Source organism: Pristis pectinata, chromosome 19 (assembly GCF_009764475.1).
Source record: "Pristis pectinata isolate sPriPec2 chromosome 19, sPriPec2.1.pri, whole genome shotgun sequence".
NCBI classification, from domain to species: Eukaryota; Metazoa; Chordata; class Chondrichthyes; order Rhinopristiformes; family Pristidae; genus Pristis; species Pristis pectinata.
In genome coordinates, this window is record NC_067423.1 from 669,714 (window position 1) to 688,083 (window position 18,370).

Below are 18,370 nucleotides of genomic sequence, written 5' to 3' on the forward strand. Positions count from 1 at the left end.
TTCTTGCCTGGATTTCCAAAAGGAATTTGATGAGGTGCCAAATTAAAAGTTATTGTTAAAAATATCCATCCAAATAAACAACCAATTGAATGGGCTTTTGACTTTACTCTAGGTAGAGCAAAGCAAAAATTCTCCATCTGCCACAGTGAAGTTAACTTTGTTCTCAAAAGAGCGAGCAAGTACATTCAGTGAGGATCAGGATTATGCACGATGCACTTTCAGGTCCTCAGTCCCCAGAACTCCAGGATGGGAGAGAGGAGTTGGGGCAATACCAGTTTGGCCTTTGGCTGGGAATGGGAATAGGAACAGCGTCTGGAAACTGGATTACACACTCTGGGTTCCTTCACTGCCATGGGATCCAAGATCAATGTGACCCTGAGTCATCCTTTCTGGGTGAAGTGCTGCCAATTGTGAAATTGCATCAGGTTCTCCAATCTTCTTCTGCTTCCACGGCTGATGTTTTTCCATTGTCAGACATGGACCTAATTACAGCAGTGGACATGTTATCCTGTCCTGTGCATCTGGGATCTTAGCTCCAACCTGAAAACCTTTGTCTTCAGTGATGTCATGTGCCCAGCATTATCGGCACACTTGAACCTTCCCAGGTGCTCTTGGATCAGGTGGACAAGCGGCATAAATTGGACTTATACTGTAATGCTGGAGGAACTCAACAGGTCAGGTAGCATCCGTGGAGAAAAGCAGTATCATTGTGTTTCCCATCTCTGCTTTTCTCCATGGATGCTGCCTAGCCTGCTGGGTTCCTCCAGCAACATAGTGTTTTACATCTCGATTCCAGCATCTGCAGTCCTTTATTTTTCTAAGTTGAATTTTTATTCAGTCAGAATTTAAAGGGCCACAGCTCCTGCAGAATCCTTGGCAAGGATGCTCCTGAACTCTGCATTCTGCTCACACAGCTCACAATGTTCAGACTGTGGATGAACGAGCACAGGGTGTGTTTTGAAGAATTGATTTACCGGGTCTCTTTAGCCCTCTATGTATCTGTGTGTACGTATGTGTGCATGCATGTTTTCATGTATGCATTTATCCACATCATACTCCATCAGCCATGCATTTGCTGGTTCACTCAACCTGTCCTAATCACACCACAGCCTCCCTGCATCCTCCCCTCAGCCTCCCATCCTCACTCAGATTTGTGCTGACCATGGATTTGGAAATATCACATTTAATCCCTTCACCTAAATCATCAAGATGATTTAAATTCCAATTTAAAATGCAACATCTTAATTGAGGCTCTTAATTTTGTCCAAATCAGTGTCACCAGAAAAGCAAGGGGTAATGCAGAGAGCCCTGTAGCCCCTCACTGTACAAATCATCCAGCCACTGCAACTTCCTTCAACCGTCCACACTTGCCTTCTTCCACTGAACCAGTTGTGGTTCCAACTTGCCACTTTTCCTTGGTTCCCTTGGACCTTTCTCTTTCTGCACCCTCTGCTATGGTACCTTGTTAAACACTTGTTAAAATCTAGATGTCCCTCGCTCGTCAGTGTCTAACTTCAGTCCTGACTGTTCCATCACTGGAAGAAGAAAAACAGGCCAGGCAGCATCCGTGGAGAAAAGCAGGCGGTCAACATTTCGGGTCAGGACCCTTCTTCAGGACTGAAGATAGGAAAAGGGGAAGCCCGATATATAGGAGGGAAAAGCAGAGCAGTGATAGGTGGACAAAACAGGGGAGATGGGGTGGGAGAGAGAAAAGGGGGGTAGAAAAAAGAGATAGTCTGGGAAAGGGACGAAAAGAAGATGCATAGTTGGGGGGTGTTGGGGGCAGGGGTGTGGGAGAATTCAATGTTCTTGCCATTAGGCTGCAAGGTTCCAAGACCCCCACATCCCAGACCCCTCCCCCAACACGCCCCACCCCCAGCCATGCCTTTTCTTTTCTTCTCTTTTTTCTACCCCCATTTTTTCCTCCTTACCTTTGACCCATCTCCCAGTGGATCTGCTCTCCCCTCCTCCCTGCAGCTGCCGATCACTATCACCTACCTGCATTTACCTGTCACCACCCTGTGCCCACCCCGCCTCCCCTCTGTTGTCCACCTATCACTGCTCTGCTTTTCCCTCCTACATATTGGGCTTCCCCTTTGTTGTGGGAAAAGGGTATTTCGGGTCTCAAAAGCAGAGGTATCTGGATACAGTCTCTGGATTTTAAAAAGAATTTATTTACAAAGACAAACGTGGGAACAGAATGACGGGAACGGATGCACACTGACACGCATCCACTCAGGTAATCGCATTACATGAGGGGCGTCGCAGTGGGGTGAAGTGTACACACAAACACACACACACACACACCACACACACACACACCACACACACACACACCACACACACACACACCACACACACACACACACACAGAGTAAGCTAGTTACAAAGGGTCAGGGAAAAACACAATATGGTGCCTGAACCCCTCCCTGTCTCTGGGACAAACAATGGCTCTAAGCTACTGGGAATCTACTTAAAAATGCCCTAAACCCCTATAGACACAGACGCTTACCAGTGGTCCCTCGACGTGGCTTCGACCCCGGCAGCAATCAAAGAGAGAGGGCCACCCACATGTGACATCCTTTATTGTGCTGGAGAGCTGGGTGGAGCTAACTCAGGTAATTCAAGAAGTCCAATGGGTCATGGCCAGGTATGAAAGGTGTGCACAGGGACCAATGGTCAGAGTGTGCTGCTAATGGCTGGGTGGGGCTAGACCCTGATTGAAAGTGGTGTCACTTTTGACCAGTACTTATTGGCGTCACATGACAGCCATGACCTTTCACATTATCCCCTTTTCCTATCTTCAGTCCTGAAGAAGGGTCCTGACCCGAAACATTGACTGCCTGCTTTTCTCCACGGATGCTGCCTGGCCTGCTGAGCTCCTCCAGCATCATCGTGTTTTCCATCTGGATTCGGGCATCTGTTCCACACTTTGTGGGCAAACCCCCTAGATCTCCTCAGTTTAGCTGAATAACCCCTCCCCCCTCATCCTGGAAGCCTGAGGCCATCCCAAACTCTGATACTGTACCTTAACTCATACTGAACCCTGCTGACATCCAGCCCTGTGCTCACCGTCCTATCCCAGCTCCTGGGTTAGCTATTTGTTGTTTTTGTATCTCTCCATGGTCTCCCCTTCCTTTGGTACTACACCCCCCTGAGACCTCAGAACTCCATCAAACCCATGGACTCTCCCACTGCCTCTGTCCCACTGTGGGAGTCCCTGTCTTCAGCTGGACTTTAACTGGGGATTTCTCTCCCTCCTCATCTCCACCTCTCACAACTTCCTTCCTCTGGAAAAAATAGTTTCTACATCTCCCTGCTTGACCAAGCTTTTGATTACCTTCTCTGATACAGGGACATGAGCACAGAAACAGGCCATTCGTCCCACCACATCTATGTTGACCATCAAATACCAATCCCCCATTTACCAACACTTGGTCTGTAGCCCTCTCTGCCTTGGTGATTCATGTGCTTGTCAAGAGTTTTCTGAAATGTGAGAGTCTCTGCCTCTACCACCCCCTCAGATAGTGTGTTTCCAATTCCAACCACCCCCTGAGTGAAAAAATCCTTCCTCAGATCCCCTCTCAATCATTTGCTCTTCACCTTAACCCTATACCCTCTGGTCTTATACACATCTGCCATGGGGAAAGTTTCTTACTATCTTCTCATGTGTGTCTCTCATAACTTTACATGAGGTCATCAGGTCTCCCCTCAGCCTCCTCTGCTCTGAGGAAAACAAGACTCAGCCTATCCAGTCTCTTCTCATAACTGAGAGCATCCTGGTTAATCTCCTGATGGAGGGTCTCTACCCGAAACATCAGCAGTTCCTTCTTCCCCGACAGGTGCCGCTCGACACGCTGAGTTCCTCCAGTCATTTGTTTCCCTTCCACCGATGTTAGAATAACTGGCCTATAATTGCCAGTCATTTCCCTGCTGTCTTTCTTGAATAAGAATTGGCTGTCCTCCAGTCATCTGTGATCCCACCTGTGACCAGTGAAGGGTCCCAGAAATCTCCTCGCTGGCCTCCTATAGCAGCCGGTGATACATCTCATGGCCCTGGTGATTTATCGATCTTTATTCTTGTTAAGATATCTAATACCTCCTCCTTGCTAATCTTATCATGGTTGGGAATTTCACCGTCCCAAATGAAGTTTTCAGCTTTAACGTCCTTCCCCTTGGCTCCACTGGTTCCACACACAGATGGCCCTTTTGGTCTCTCAAGGCCCTACTCTTTCCTGGTACCTTTATAAAATGTCTTGGATTTTCCTTCATCTCACTTGCCAGTGATATTTCATGGCTCCTCTTTGTCCTCCTCATTCCTTTTCTCATCACCTTTCCATACCTTTGAAGTGCCTCATTGGTTTTCAATGTTCTTTACCTTACTTTTATTTATCAAACCGTCTTCATTAAACCCTCTACATCTTGACCTGCAGGGTTCCATGGACCTTATCCTTCACCATTTAGCGATCACATTGGCCCTGAACTCTCACCTTTTAAAAGACCCCCACTTCCCAAATGTGGATTCAGCTGGAAGTCACTGTTCCCCATCCCCATCTGCCAGGTCCTGATGAAACATTGATATTGAAACCGACCTTCCTCCGATTCACACTTACCAAGAATAGTACAGCACAGGAACAGGCCCTTTGGCCAACCATGTCTGTGACATCCATTATGCAAAATTAAACTAATCCCATCTCCCTGCATGTGGTCTGTATCCCTCCATTCCCTGCCCGTTCATCTGCCTGTCTAAGTGTCTCTTAAACATTGCTATTGTATCTGCTTCCTCCACTTCCCCTGACAGCACTCTCCGGGCACCCACCACTCTCTGTGTAAAGAACTTTCCACACACATCTCCTTTAAACTTTCCCCTTCTCACCTTCAAGCTATACCGTCTTGATTTGACATTTTCACCCTGGGGAACAGACTCTCACTGTCTACCCTATCTACGCCTCTCAAAATTTTATAAACTTCTGTCAGGCTTCCCTTCAGCCTCTAATGCTCCAGAGAAAACAACTAAGTTTGTCCAACTTCTCCTTATAGCTGATGCTCTCTAATCCAGGCAGCATCCTGGTGAACCACTTCTGCACCCTCTCTAAAGGCTCCACATCCTTCCTGTAATGTGATGACCAGAACTGCACACAGTGCTCTATATGTGGCCTAATCAAAGTTGTATATGGTTGCAACATAACTTCCCGACTTTTATAGTCAATGCCCATACCAATGAAGGCAAGCATGCTGTCCACCTTCTTTACCACCCTATCAACTTGTTGCCACCAAGATCCCATTGTACATCAATACCCCTAAAGGTCCTGCTGTTTACAGCACTTTCCCTTTACTTTTGACCTCACAATATGCAACATCTCGCACTTGTCGGGATTAAACTCCTTCTGCTATTTTCTCCACCCATATTTCCAACTGATCTTTTGTATATCCTCCCGACAACTTCCCTCACTATTCCAAATTCCAATTCCACCAATTCTCATGCAGTCTGCAAACTGTGCAAATTGTGCATATATCACAAACAGCAGAGGTCCCAGCACTGATCGCTACAGAACACCACTGGTCACAGACCTCCAGTCAGAATAACACACCTCCATCACCACCCTCTGTCTTCCACAACCAAGCTACTTCTGACTCCAATTTACCAAGTCATCATGGATCCCATGTGTCTTAATTTTCTGTATCAGTCTACCATGTAGGACCTTGTCAAATGCTTTACTAGAGTCCATGTAGACAACATCCACTGTTCTACCCTCCAATCATCTTCATCATCTCCTCAAAATACACAATCAGGTTTGTAAGACATGACCTCCCCCTCACAAAGACATGCTGGCTGTCCGTAAGAAGTCAATGCTTTTCCAAATGTGAGTAAGCATTACATCACTGTCCCCAAAGTGCTCACCTCCTGATGCTAACTTCATTCCCTAGGATTAGATTTGATGTACAATGGGATCTTGGTGGCAACAAGTGGATGCATCCTGTGTAGGATGATCAATGTACTTACACAAAAAGCCCTTCTGGGCTGCACCTTAGAAATTCCACCCCATCTATTCCTTTAACACTAACGTGATCACAATTAATATTGAGGAAGTTGAAATACCCTACAATCATTCCTCTTATACCTCTCTGTGATTTACTGATATATCTGTTTCTCTCTCTCTCTCTCTCTCACTGTTTGTTGGGAGGCCTATAATATAATCCCAGCAAAGTGATCGCCACTCTTTTGGTAATTTCTCAGTCTGCTTGGTTTTTGATGATCTGCTCCGAAACATCTTTGGCTCTTTTACCTTGTTGGAAGTGCTGTGAAAAGGAAGTGCTGTGCAGGGATCTCCCAGAGGTCAGTTTAAGGGCCATTGCTTGTCAGTTGCATGTAAGTGGGTTTGGATTTAGAGAGTATAATTTGTGGATAACCCCGTAAAACTTGAAGTGGTCAATGACTAGATATTAAAGGGTTAAATGTAATTCAGTCATTGCTATCCAATGTTCTTCAAATGTCCTGTCATAAAAGTGAAGGACATGTTTTGTATTGCAGTTCCTTGGCTCCATGGCTAAGATCAAGGCAATTTTCTCTCTTGTGTAATGGGTATATTCAGGCTGACACAAAAGAATTAATTGAAAAAAGTCAAATGTTAAGATTTTAATCAAAATAAGAAAACAAAGCAAGTCCAATACTGCCGGTATCGTTAACATCTCCAATCAATTTGTTGTGTGGTCTTGTGTGGAAGCAGTCATTAGCCAGTGTTTCTCTGTCACGAGTGCTAGAAAGTAAAGAATTAAAAACTAACATAACACTAATTTTATTTTTCAATATAAACAGGAGATAGCAGAAAATGTGGAAAGTCCTAATCAAGTAGAGTCTTGAGGACTGGTTGAGGGGGAAATCACTGGGGAAACATCAGCCAAATGTGGACGGATGGAAACCAGCAGATGCAAAGTATTTGGATTTTCAAAATGTGCTTGACAAGGTGCCACATAAAAGGTTGCAAGGCAGCATCAGAGCTTGTGGGTTTGGCGGTAATATATCAATAAGGCAGAGGCCTGATGAACTGGTGGGAGCAGTGTGCAGGGATAAAAGAGTCACTTTCACTTTGGTGACCTGTGGTCAATAGGCTGCTGCAGGGTTCAGTGTTGGGACCACAACTTTTTACAATATATTTCTTACAATATATCTTCTGAGGATCTGGAAGAGGGAAGCAAATACACTGCAACTAAAGTTGAGATACAGCAGGTCATTGAGAAGACTAAAGGAATGGGGACTTAAATTTTAAGGAGGTTGGAATATAAGAGAAGTCTTCCTACAACTGAGTGGACACGAGTGAGGCCACATCTAGCCTGTGGTGTACAGCTCCTATCTGGAGGAAGTTCAGAGAAGGGTCATGAGGATGATCCTGGGTATGGAGGGATGATTGAATGGGTTGGGTCTCTACCCTCTGGAGTTTGGAGTGTGGAAGAAAGAAAGCTGGTCTTATTGAGCCAAATAAAATTTCAGGGAGTCCTGATAGGGTGATGGAGGATGGGTCTGCTCATCGGAGGGTCCAGGTCTGGAGGGTATGGACTCAGGATAAGTGAGCACCCATTTAAGACCGAGATGAGAAGGAATTTCTTCTCTCAAATAATTGAGAGATTTTGGAATTTCTTGCCTCAGAAAGCTGTGGAGACTGAATCCTTGCATATATTCAAAATGTGGGCACATTTTTAATCCTTAAAGAAACAGTGGTAATGGGGACAGGGTGAGAAATGGGACTTGAGGAAGGTTGGATCAGCCATAAGCCTATTGAATGGTAGAGCAGACTTGAGGGGCCAAGTGGCCTTCTCTTGTTGCTATTTCTAAGGTCAGATGTTGTTCATCTGGCAATTATCGCTGCTGAACTGTCAAATGTAACCACAAGGTTAGACCTTTCAATTTAACCTTCTGATGTGATTGAAGTCGGTTTGACAGACTCATCTGAAGTAATACTTAAGGTTGATTTACTAATGATATTTGATGAAAGGGAACTCTTTTGTAGGAATAAATCTGGAAAACCTTTCTCTGTTGATGCAGGAAACATAAAAGCAAATTTTTAATGTTGTGATGGTGCTAGAAGATGTGAGGATCAACAGTGATGTAAGGGTTTAGAGTGATGTTATGTAAGGAGGGAAATAGATCGAGTGAATACGCACAGTCTTTCCCCCAGGGTTGGGGAACCAAGAACTAGAGGGCATGGGTTTAAGGTGAGAGGGGAGAGATTTAATAGGAACCTGAGGGGCAACTTTTTCACCCAGAAGGTGGTGAGTATATGGAACAAGCTGTCAGATGAAGTGGTTGAGGCAGGTACATTAACAACACTTAAAAGACACCTGGACAGGTACATGGATAGGAAAAGTTTAGAGGGATACAGGCCAAATGTGGACAAATGGGACCAGCTTAGACAGGCATCCTGATCGGTATGGACCACTTAGGCAGAAGGGCCTGTTTCTCTAAATCAAAGATTCACCAGCTTGTTGCAGATATTGGTGAGTGGCTTTACAAAATTATTAAATATCAACAAGTGTAATGGTTGAAATTTTAGTGAATCAACAACAGTGATGCAAAAGAGATAGTGAGACAAACTGAAGGAATTTAATGGAAAAGCTCTGCAGAATTATATCCAACATTGGTTTTGTGTTTCACAAAGGCTGTCAATCTGTAGAGTGTACACTTCACTGTGGACTGCACTGTTAACCCCACCAGTGATATTCACCAACATTTCTCTGCATGTGCAGTTATTGAAGATTTGAGCTCAGGAATCCAATTGTCTAACACCAGAATGTGCAATGCTTTATGTAAGCAAGAAATACATTCTGTAAAAAATTTCTTTGATCCTCCTGTCAACATTGCATCCTCTGTTTGTTAAATACTCAGATTTTTATCAGCTGCCTTCATGTGTCTAAAACGTGTCGTGGTGTTCGCCGATGCTCTGAGTGGGCCCTGGCTTTGACCTTCCTCTCCGGCGCGTTGCCATACTTCCATTTATTCCCTGCACCTCTGTTCTTCTTTCTCCTCTTTTCACTGCACCATATTTTCTGACAATATTCCTCCACCCGTTGGAAGTTACTGTAGCCGATTAACTCGAGAAACTCTTTATACCACGGTCTCATCCCTTGGTGACTCCCAGGCTGCAGCACACAGGGCAATTTGCGGGGTGGCTCCTCTTCATCACTCTTGTGAAATATTCCATCAATTTGCTCCTCTTGCAAGACGTCCAGTTTGATTTTGGTCACTGTCTGTATGAAGCCATGTTCCCTTGACTTGCAGAAGTAAATTCCAGCATCCCTTCTGTGAAGGTTGAGAAGCAAGAGCCCCAGGTCGGTTTTAATCACTCGATCATCTGTTTTGACCTAAGAGAACATTACAGTAAGTATTTCTTCACTGGGATTCTGCCTGATCCTGCAAGATCCAGAAGAAATGAAACACCTAAACCAATCATGGGAAGAAGAGAAAAAAACAGAACGAGCTGCGAGACACAAAAACAGCCAGGGAATTAATGGTGTTATATTTTAGGAGTATGGAAGGGTTAAGTGAAAGACACCAGCGTCAAACATGAGTTAAGATAAGACCAGACCAGTCACATGTACATCGAAACACAGTGAAAAGCATCTTTTGCGTAGAGTGTTCTGGGGGCAGCCCGCAAGTGTCGCCACATTTCCGGCGCCAACATAGCACGCCCACTACTTCCTAACCCGTACGTCTTTGGAACGTTGGAGGAAACCGGAGCATCCGGATGAAGCCCACGCAGTCACGGGGACAATGTACAAATTCCTTACAGACAGCAGCTGGAATTGAACCCGGGTGGCTGGCACTGTAAAGTGTTAAGCTAACGGCTACACTACCGTGCTGCCGATGCAACAGTACACAGAATGTAACATTTATGGAAAGGAGCGGCAATAGTACACGACAAGGAGCTGGTCAGTGACATTATTACTGAATCACATTTACACAAAGATCAGGCCTGGGAACTAAATGTTGCAGATTATTTAGGAAAGATAAGATCAATAGAAATGATGGACAGGCTCAAGGACAGCTTCTTTCCTGCTGTTATAAGACCATTGAACGGTCCCCTAGTATGATAAGGTGGACTCTTGACCTCAAAATCTATCTCATTATGACCTTGCACCTTATTGTCTGCTTGCACTGCACTTTCTCTGTAACTGTAACACTTTATTCTGCATTCTGTTATTGTTTTCCCTTGTACTACCTCAATTTGACTATGTAATGAAATGATCTGTATGAATGGCATGCAAAACAGTTTTTCACTGTACCTTGATACATGTGACAATAATAAACCAATTTACCAATTTATTGAAAGAGAAGATAAAGGCAGCAGAAGAGATAACCACATCGTAAGGACAACAATTAAATCCAACGAGGGAAGAGCAGAATGCGGCAAATGCTCCAAATTGTCAGACAGTATCAAGAGCAACAGAGTTATTGCTTCAGCTCTACAGGCAGGGAATGTTTATCCAGTACGAAAAATAAAAACTAAAAGCCATTGGGGATTCATGCATGGATAAAAGAACAGGGAATCTGAGGATTTAGGAAGTAGAGCACACCAGGTATCTGGTCAACAATGGAGAACAAGGGGGAATTTAAGGCATTTAGGGACAAAAGGCATTTGGGAGAGGTCAAAAAATCTATTACGGAAGGAAAGAAAAACTATGAGATTAAATCATCAAGGAATATAAAACAGAATAGTTTAATATTCTGGAGGAACACAAATAAAAGCAGAGAAGCTAGCTTGGGAATAGGTCAATAAAGGACACTGAGAATAGAATCATTGGCACCAAAAGTCACCAGGCAGAAACATTCAATAATTACTTTGTCTCAGTATTGGGGAGATAGATCAGGAGGATGGAACCACAGAGTGAAGAAGAAGTGTTAGAAAAGCACAAAGAGGATTAACGCCCTGATCCAGAGGCCCACCTGACAACAGGAGCAGGAGTTGGCCATCTGTCCTTTTGCACCTGTCCACCATTCATCAAGATCACAAAATGGTTCTGTTGTTTTTTGCAATGTAACCTATGGATGTATGGTTCTGATATTTTATTCATACAGTCAGAGTTCACTAAGTTACTCACCTCCTCCTGTCCTGTGTTGGATGATCCTTCCACAAACCACAGCACTTTAGCTTGAGGTGATCGGGGAATGCACTCCAGCAATGTGCTGTTTCCCTCAATCCCATACAAAAATCTCTCTTCTGGTTTAGACAGTGTCTCATCTGCCCACCAAAGAAAAGGCAAAGACAATTTGTGATGTGAAAACATGGTAAATATAGAATAACTAATAATGTGCATCATTCCATCAAAGGTGCCTTGTTCAGCAGCAGCTGGGGATGCACATTTCAAGTTTCCTTATTTATAACATCAGTTCCATAACTCTCAAGTGGAGCCATTATACCTGACATGTTCAAAGAAAGACTTGTGTTTCTCCTGTGTCTTTCAGGACTTCCTAAAGAGTTTACAAGGAGATGACTGAGTGCATTAAAAGCATGGTGAATACATTAATGCTTTTGGCTGGTCCAAAAAGTAGAGGGTAGGTTGGGAATATAGATGGGATCTGAGGATGATTTTATTTACATAGAGGATGGTTGAAATCTGGAATGTTCAACTTGAAGGGATGATCGAGGCAGATTCTCTAGAACAGCTAAGAAGTACTTAGATAAACACTTGAATCACCAAGGCAAAGAAGGCTGTGGACCAAGTGCCGGTATATGGGATTAGTACAGACAGGTGGTTTTTAGCTGGATGGACATGCTGGGCAAACTGTGGACTATGAGCACAGCACCTGTGGCAGTATAATCACTGTTGTATCATTGTGGGCTTCAGGAAGGGGAAGTCAGGAGAACACACACCAGTCTTCATTGAGGGGTCAGTGGTGGAAAGGGTGAGCAGCTTCCAAGTTCCTGGGCAGCAACATTTCAGTGGATATATCCTGGGCCCAACAAATTGATGCAATCGTAAAGAAGGCATGCCAGCACCTCTACTTCTTGAGATTTGGTATGTCACCAAAGACTCTTACAAATTTCTATGGATGAACGGTGGAGAGCATTCTGACTGGTTACATCACAGCCTGGTATGGAGACTCCAATGCAGAGGATCGCAAGAGGCTGCAGAGTGCTGTAGACTCAGTCAGCTCCATCATGGGCACAACCCTCCCCACCACTGAGGACATCTTCAAGAGGCGGTGCCTCAAGAAGGCGGCATCCATCACTAAGGACCCTCACCACATGGGACATGCTCTTTTCTCATTACAGCCATCGGGGAGGAGGTACAGGAGCCTGAAGACCCACAGTCAATGATTCAGGAACAGCTTCTTTCCCTTCGCCGATTTCTGAATGGATCATGAACCGTGAACACTACCTCGTTATTCTTTTTTTTTGCACTATTTATTTATTTTGTAATTTATAAGTCTTTATGTTGCACTGCACTGCTGCCACAAAACAACAAATTTCACCTCATATGTCAGTGACAATAAACCTGATTCTGATTCACGGGCAACGGGGCAGTCAGTTCATGCATCGTATCATCCCACTGATGGCGACTGAGGGATAAGCATCGGCCAAAGCACAGGGCACAAGGGAGAGGTGCCCTTCTCCTCCTCCACCACCTGTCTGAGAGGACAAACTGAACTGCAGTTTATTGCCCCTTCTGCAAGTCTGACATAGAACATGAAACACTACAGCACTGTACAGGCCCTTCGGCCCACTATGTTGTGCCGACATTTTATCCTGCTCTAAGATCTACTGTATCTAACCCTTCCCTCCCACATAGCTCCCCATTTCTATATAATTCATGTGTTAATCTAAGAGAATTCTGACAGTTCTGCCCTCACTGTGGATTGCACTGGATGTTGGACAATACTCTGTGTTTGTGGCTGCAGATAGCTTCGATCACACAATCAAACAAAAGATGGTTTCTGGACAATGTTGTTCATCTCTGACAAGATCGAGAAGTAACACAACCCCTTGCTGGATTATTGTAAGTATCCCCAGGGTTGAAAACATCATTTATATTTGGATTTTGGCCCAAAGCATCACAATTTTCATATCCGGTATTGGATTTTCTCCCTTTCTCAGTCATAAACAGCATATGCCTTATTCTCAAACTGTGTCTCCTAGTCTGAGACTTCCCAGTCAAGGGAAACATTCTGCCTACATCCAGCCTGTCAAGTATTTTGCAAGTTTCACTGAGATCTCCTCTCATTCTTCTAAACATCAGAGAACGCAGTTGACTTAATCTTTCCCCATATGGTAAACCCTCCATCCCTGGAACCAGTCGAGTGAAGCTTCTCTGCACTTCTTCTATAGCAAGTACACCTTTCTTTGGTAAGGAAGCCAGTGCCTAATGTTCCAGGTGCATTCCCACCCAAGGCCCTGCACAATTACACCTACTCCTGTACTCAATTCCTCTCATGATAAAGGCAAATATATCCTCCTGAACATTTGTTGCATCCGTATGTTGGCCTTCAGTGACTGGAAACATGCCCGTTCGCTTTCAACATCAACACTGCCCAGTCTTTCACCATTTAACAAATGTTCTACCTCTCTGTTTTATGACACAAGATAGATGACCTCACACCTGTCCACATTATGTTCCATTTGCTGTGTTTTCACCCGCACAGCTTGTCCACTCTCCTTGAAGCCTCTTTATTTCCTCCTCCCTGCTCACAATCCCACATTTTTACTGTTGTCGGCAGACTAAGAAACATGACTATTGGTCCCTCAGCCAAACTGTCGATGTTCATTATGAGCAGCCGGGGTTCCAGGAACGGTCCCTGAAGTACCACACCTGTCACACCTGAGAAAGGTCCTTGTGGTCCCAACTTAACTTCTTGTCCAATAAACAATTCTCAATCCATTTCAGTTTATTGCCTCCAATTCTGTGTGTTCTAATCTTGTTCACCAACACACTATATATGACTTTATTGAAAGTTTCCAAGGAATCAAATGTAACACATCCACTGGTTCCCCCTCTTTTAATCTACTGGTCACATCCTTAAAGAACACCAGCAGATTTGTCAGAGGTGACTTTCCTTTCATAAAGAAAGTTCCATACTTCATGCTGACTCTCCTCAGTCCTGTTCTATTCAAGGTTATTATGTCCTTCATGATAGATTCCAGCGTTTTCCCTACCACTGACATCAGACTCACTGAGAGGGTAACAGAGACAAGAAATTCTGCAGATGCTGGAATCTGGAGTAAGGCACAAAAAGTGCTGGAGAAACTCATCAAGTCAGGCAGCATCCATGGAGGGAAATATACAGTCGACGTTTCGGGCCAAGACCCTTCATCAGGAGAGGGTAACGGATGTGTTCAACAGTAAATGATGCCACCATTATGTTAATCTTTCTGTAGTGTGTCTCATGTATCCAACAGTTTCAACATCCTTTATATTGTCAATTTTGAGAAGGGTCTGGTTTGAAAAGAAGAAAGAACATCACACATCTGAATAAAATGGAAACTGCTAAAATCATTTGTGGAGAGAGAAACAGAAGTATTGTTTCAGGTCAATGACTTTTCATAAAACACTCTTTCTCCACAGATGCTGGTGGCCAGCTGTGTATTTTCAGCTTCAGTGATTTTTTTTCTATCTGATCTCACATGAATGATTTTATAGAAGGAGAATGTAAGGAAATGAGATAATCTGAGGATAAAATGGAATATTACTGGGAGGAAGGAAGGTTGGGAAAGGAGGATGGATGGAATTTTCTGAATGAATATGACTGCGGGTTGGGTAGATGACATTGAAGAGCTGGTTGCCTCAGTGTCAAACATTTTACTGTATTGGAAGATCTGAAGTTAAAAACCTGGCACACTTAATTTGAAGATGGAACGTATCTGAATGATATATTAACAAGTTTCTAATTATTATAAAACTCTTCAGCATCAGCTGAAATAAACCCCTCACAAACTTATTTTCTGATCTCAGATCCAGCTTCATTGTTGACCATGGAACACAACGGTAACATACCATTCTGCAGGTCAAAGCACTGCTGTGTTACATCACCATGTCGAATATCTTGCCTACGGAATCGCCTGAAGGGAGGAAATGGAAAAAGTACTTTATTATCCTCCGATAAAATCTACATTGTCTCCCAAATATCTTCCAGGATTTGATTCCAGAGATCTGTGCCAAGATGTGCAGACATAATTCTTCTCTAATACATGTCACAGGACATCACTCTCTTGTGAATGGAAGAGTCAACGTCATGACGTTAACTCAATAAGTCTTATTCATAGCCAGCGGGCAGCAAAGAGTCCAACTTCAGTCAAAGTTTGACTGCCTGCATTGTTTAAAATATAAACCATAACTTGGACTGGGAAAAGAGTTAATGTTGAGGCAAACTTCGGGTGATGGGGTGTGGCATGTTGAAATAAAGAGGAATGTGATCCATCCATGACTAATCAAAGAAATTAAGTCTGGCCATAGATTGAAAGAAGGGGGAGAGCAGAACTCAGCCAAAGCTGGCTGAACAATTGATAATATAAAGATAAAAGTAGTCAGTAAGTCAGGATGGGTTTGTTTTCCTTGGAGTTCAGGTGGCTGAGTGGGGCCCTGAGAGAGGAGGACACAATTAGGAGGGACAGAGGGAGGTTTGAAGTGGCACAGTGACACAGGTAGTAGAGCCCCTGCCTCACAGCTCCAGTGACCAGGGCTCAATCCTGACCTCCAGTGCTGTCTGTGAGGAGTTTGCATGTTCTCACGGTGACCACGTGGGTTTTCTCTGGGTGCTCCAGCTTCCTCCCACATCCCAAAGAGGTGCAGTTTGGAAGGTTAACTGGCCACTGTAAATTGTCCCTAGTGACAGGTGAGTCATAGTATTTGGTGGGAGAACATAGAACATTGCAGCACAGTACAGGCCCTTCGGCCCACGATGTTGTGCCAACCTTTTAACTGACTCTAAGACCAATCTAACCATTCACTCCCCTGCACATAGCTGCCCTTTCTCTATCATCCATGTGCCTATCTAAGAGTCTCTTAAGAGTCCCAAATGTACCTGCCTCCACTAGCACCCCTGGCAGCGTTTCCCACGCACCCATCACAACCCCAAACACTGATCAAAATAAGCCCGAGTCTCACACTGCCACCTTATCCTGGGCTGATCAAGTGCATCCCAGATACTGAAGGACAACACTTCAAATCAGCTTCACTTGATGCCAACCTTTCCCACCACCGTATCCTGCTGGTCTGGACCAAAGGTGGGTAAATGGGACCAGCACAATGGCTAGGATGGGGACAGTGGGCTGAAGGGCCTGTTTCCGTGCTAAACCATTCTGATCCTTAAATAAATGTGAGTAAACTCAAATTCTGGATGAGAGATGCATCATATTGATAAGAAGACTGTGAAATATAAAAACACCCCAACAGAAGGAAATCATTAAAGTAAGTCAGGAAGACAGGAGGGCTGGATTATTCACTTCCTCCATCATTCAGCCAACGTGGCACCAATCGTCAGACATAGAACATGGAACATTACAGCACAGTACAGGCCCTTCGGCCCACAATGTTGTGCCGACATTTAATCCTGCTCTGAGATCTATCTAACCCATCCCACCCACATAGCCCCCTCATTTCTCTATCATTCATGTGGCTATCTAAGAGCCTCTTAAATGTCCCTAATGCATCTGCCCCCACAACCTCTGCCGGCAGTGCGTTCCAAGCACCCACCACTCTCTGTGCAAAAAACGTGCTTATGACATCCCCCGTGTACTTTCCTCCAATCACCTTAAAATTATGTCCCCTCGTGTTAGCCATTGTTGCCCTGGGAAAAAGTCTCTGACTGTCCACTTGATCTATGCCTCTTATCATCTTGTACACCTCTATCAAGTCACCTCTCATCCTCCTTCTCTCCAAAGAGATAAGCTCTAGTTCACTCAACCTATCTTGATTAGACATGCTCTCCAATCCAGGCAGCATCTTTGTAAGTCTCTTCTGCACCCTTTCTAAAGCTTCCACATCCTTCCTATTATGAGGCTACCAGAACGGAACAAAATATTCTAAGTGTGGTCTAAGCAGAGTTTTACAGAGCTGCAACATTACCTTGTGATTCTTGAACTCAATCCCCCCAGCTAATGAAGGCCAACACACCACAAGCCTTCTTAACAACCCTATTGACCTGCGTGGCAACTTTGAGGGATCCATGGACTTGGAACCCAAGGTCCCTCTGTTCCTCCACATTGCTAAGAGTCCTGCCATTAACCCTGTATTCTGCCTTCAAATTCGACCATCCGAAGTGAATCACTTCACACTCTTCCATGCTGAACTCTATCTGCCATTTCTCAGCCCAATTTTGCATCCTATCAATGTCCCGTTGTAATCCTCGACAACATTCTACACTATTCACACCGGCAACCTTTTTGTCATCAGCAAACTTACTAACACACCTTTCCACTTCTTCATCCAAGTCATTTATAAAAAATTCACAAAGAGCAGGGGTCCCAGAACAGATCCCTGTGGAACACCACTGGTCACCGACCTCCAGGGACAATATGTTCCATCTACATCCACCCTCTGCCTTCTATGGGCAAGCCAATTCCGAATCCACACAGCCAAGTTTCCCTAAATACCATGTCTCCTGACCTTCTGAATGAGCCTATCATGGGAAACCTTATCAGACACCTTACCAAAGTCCATATACACCACATCCACTGCTCTACCCTCATCAATGTGTTTTGTGTCATCCCCAAAGAATTCAATTTGACTCATGAGGCATGTCTTTCCCTTCACAAAGTCATGCTGACTATCTCTAATCAGACTATGCTTCTCCAAATGCTCATAGGTCCTGACCCTAAGAATCTTTTCCAATAATGTGCCCACCATTGAAGTAAGACTCACTGGTCTATAATTCCCAGAGTTATTCCTACTCCCTTTCTTGAAGAAAGGAGTAATATTTGCCACCGTCCAATCATCTGGTACTACTATTGTGGCCATTGAGGATGCAAAGATCATTGCCAAGGGCTCAGAAATCTCTTCCCTCATTTCTCATAATATCCTGGGATATATCCTGTCTGGCCCTGGGGACTTATCTATCCCAATGTTTTTCAAAAGTTCCAGCACATTGTCCTTCTTAACATCAACATGTTCTAGTTTATCAGCCTGTTTTACATCAAGGTCTCTCTCACAGGTGAATACTGAAGCAAAGTATTCATGAAGAACCTCCTCTACCTCCTCCGACTCCAGGCACATGTTTCTTCCTCTATCCCTAATTGGTCCTACCTTCACTCTAGTTATCCTCCTGTTCTTCACATACCATAGAACACAACAGCACAGAAAACAGGCCATTCAGCCCTTCTAGTCTGTGCCAAAACTTTATTCCGCTAATCCCACTGACTTGCACCCAGTCCATAACCCTCCA

The 18,370-nt window shown here is 44.3% G+C and overlaps 1 protein-coding gene across 1 annotated transcript in view; it reads right to left on the reverse strand.

The window, feature by feature from the left end:
- Positions 1 to 8,898: 8,898 nt before the first annotated feature.
- LOC127580625 (semaphorin-3E-like) overlaps positions 8,899 to 18,370 on the reverse strand; it is a 198,562-nt gene continuing 189,090 nt past the window's right edge. Inside the window, exons 15-18 of the mRNA XM_052034285.1 lie at positions 14,986 to 15,050; positions 14,162 to 14,164; positions 11,095 to 11,234; positions 8,899 to 9,357 (exon numbers count right to left, since the gene is read on the reverse strand). Of these exons, the coding sequence (XP_051890245.1) occupies positions 8,899 to 9,357; positions 11,095 to 11,234; positions 14,162 to 14,164; positions 14,986 to 15,050 (667 nt within the window). The remainder of the gene's footprint in view (positions 9,358 to 11,094; positions 11,235 to 14,161; positions 14,165 to 14,985; positions 15,051 to 18,370) is intronic.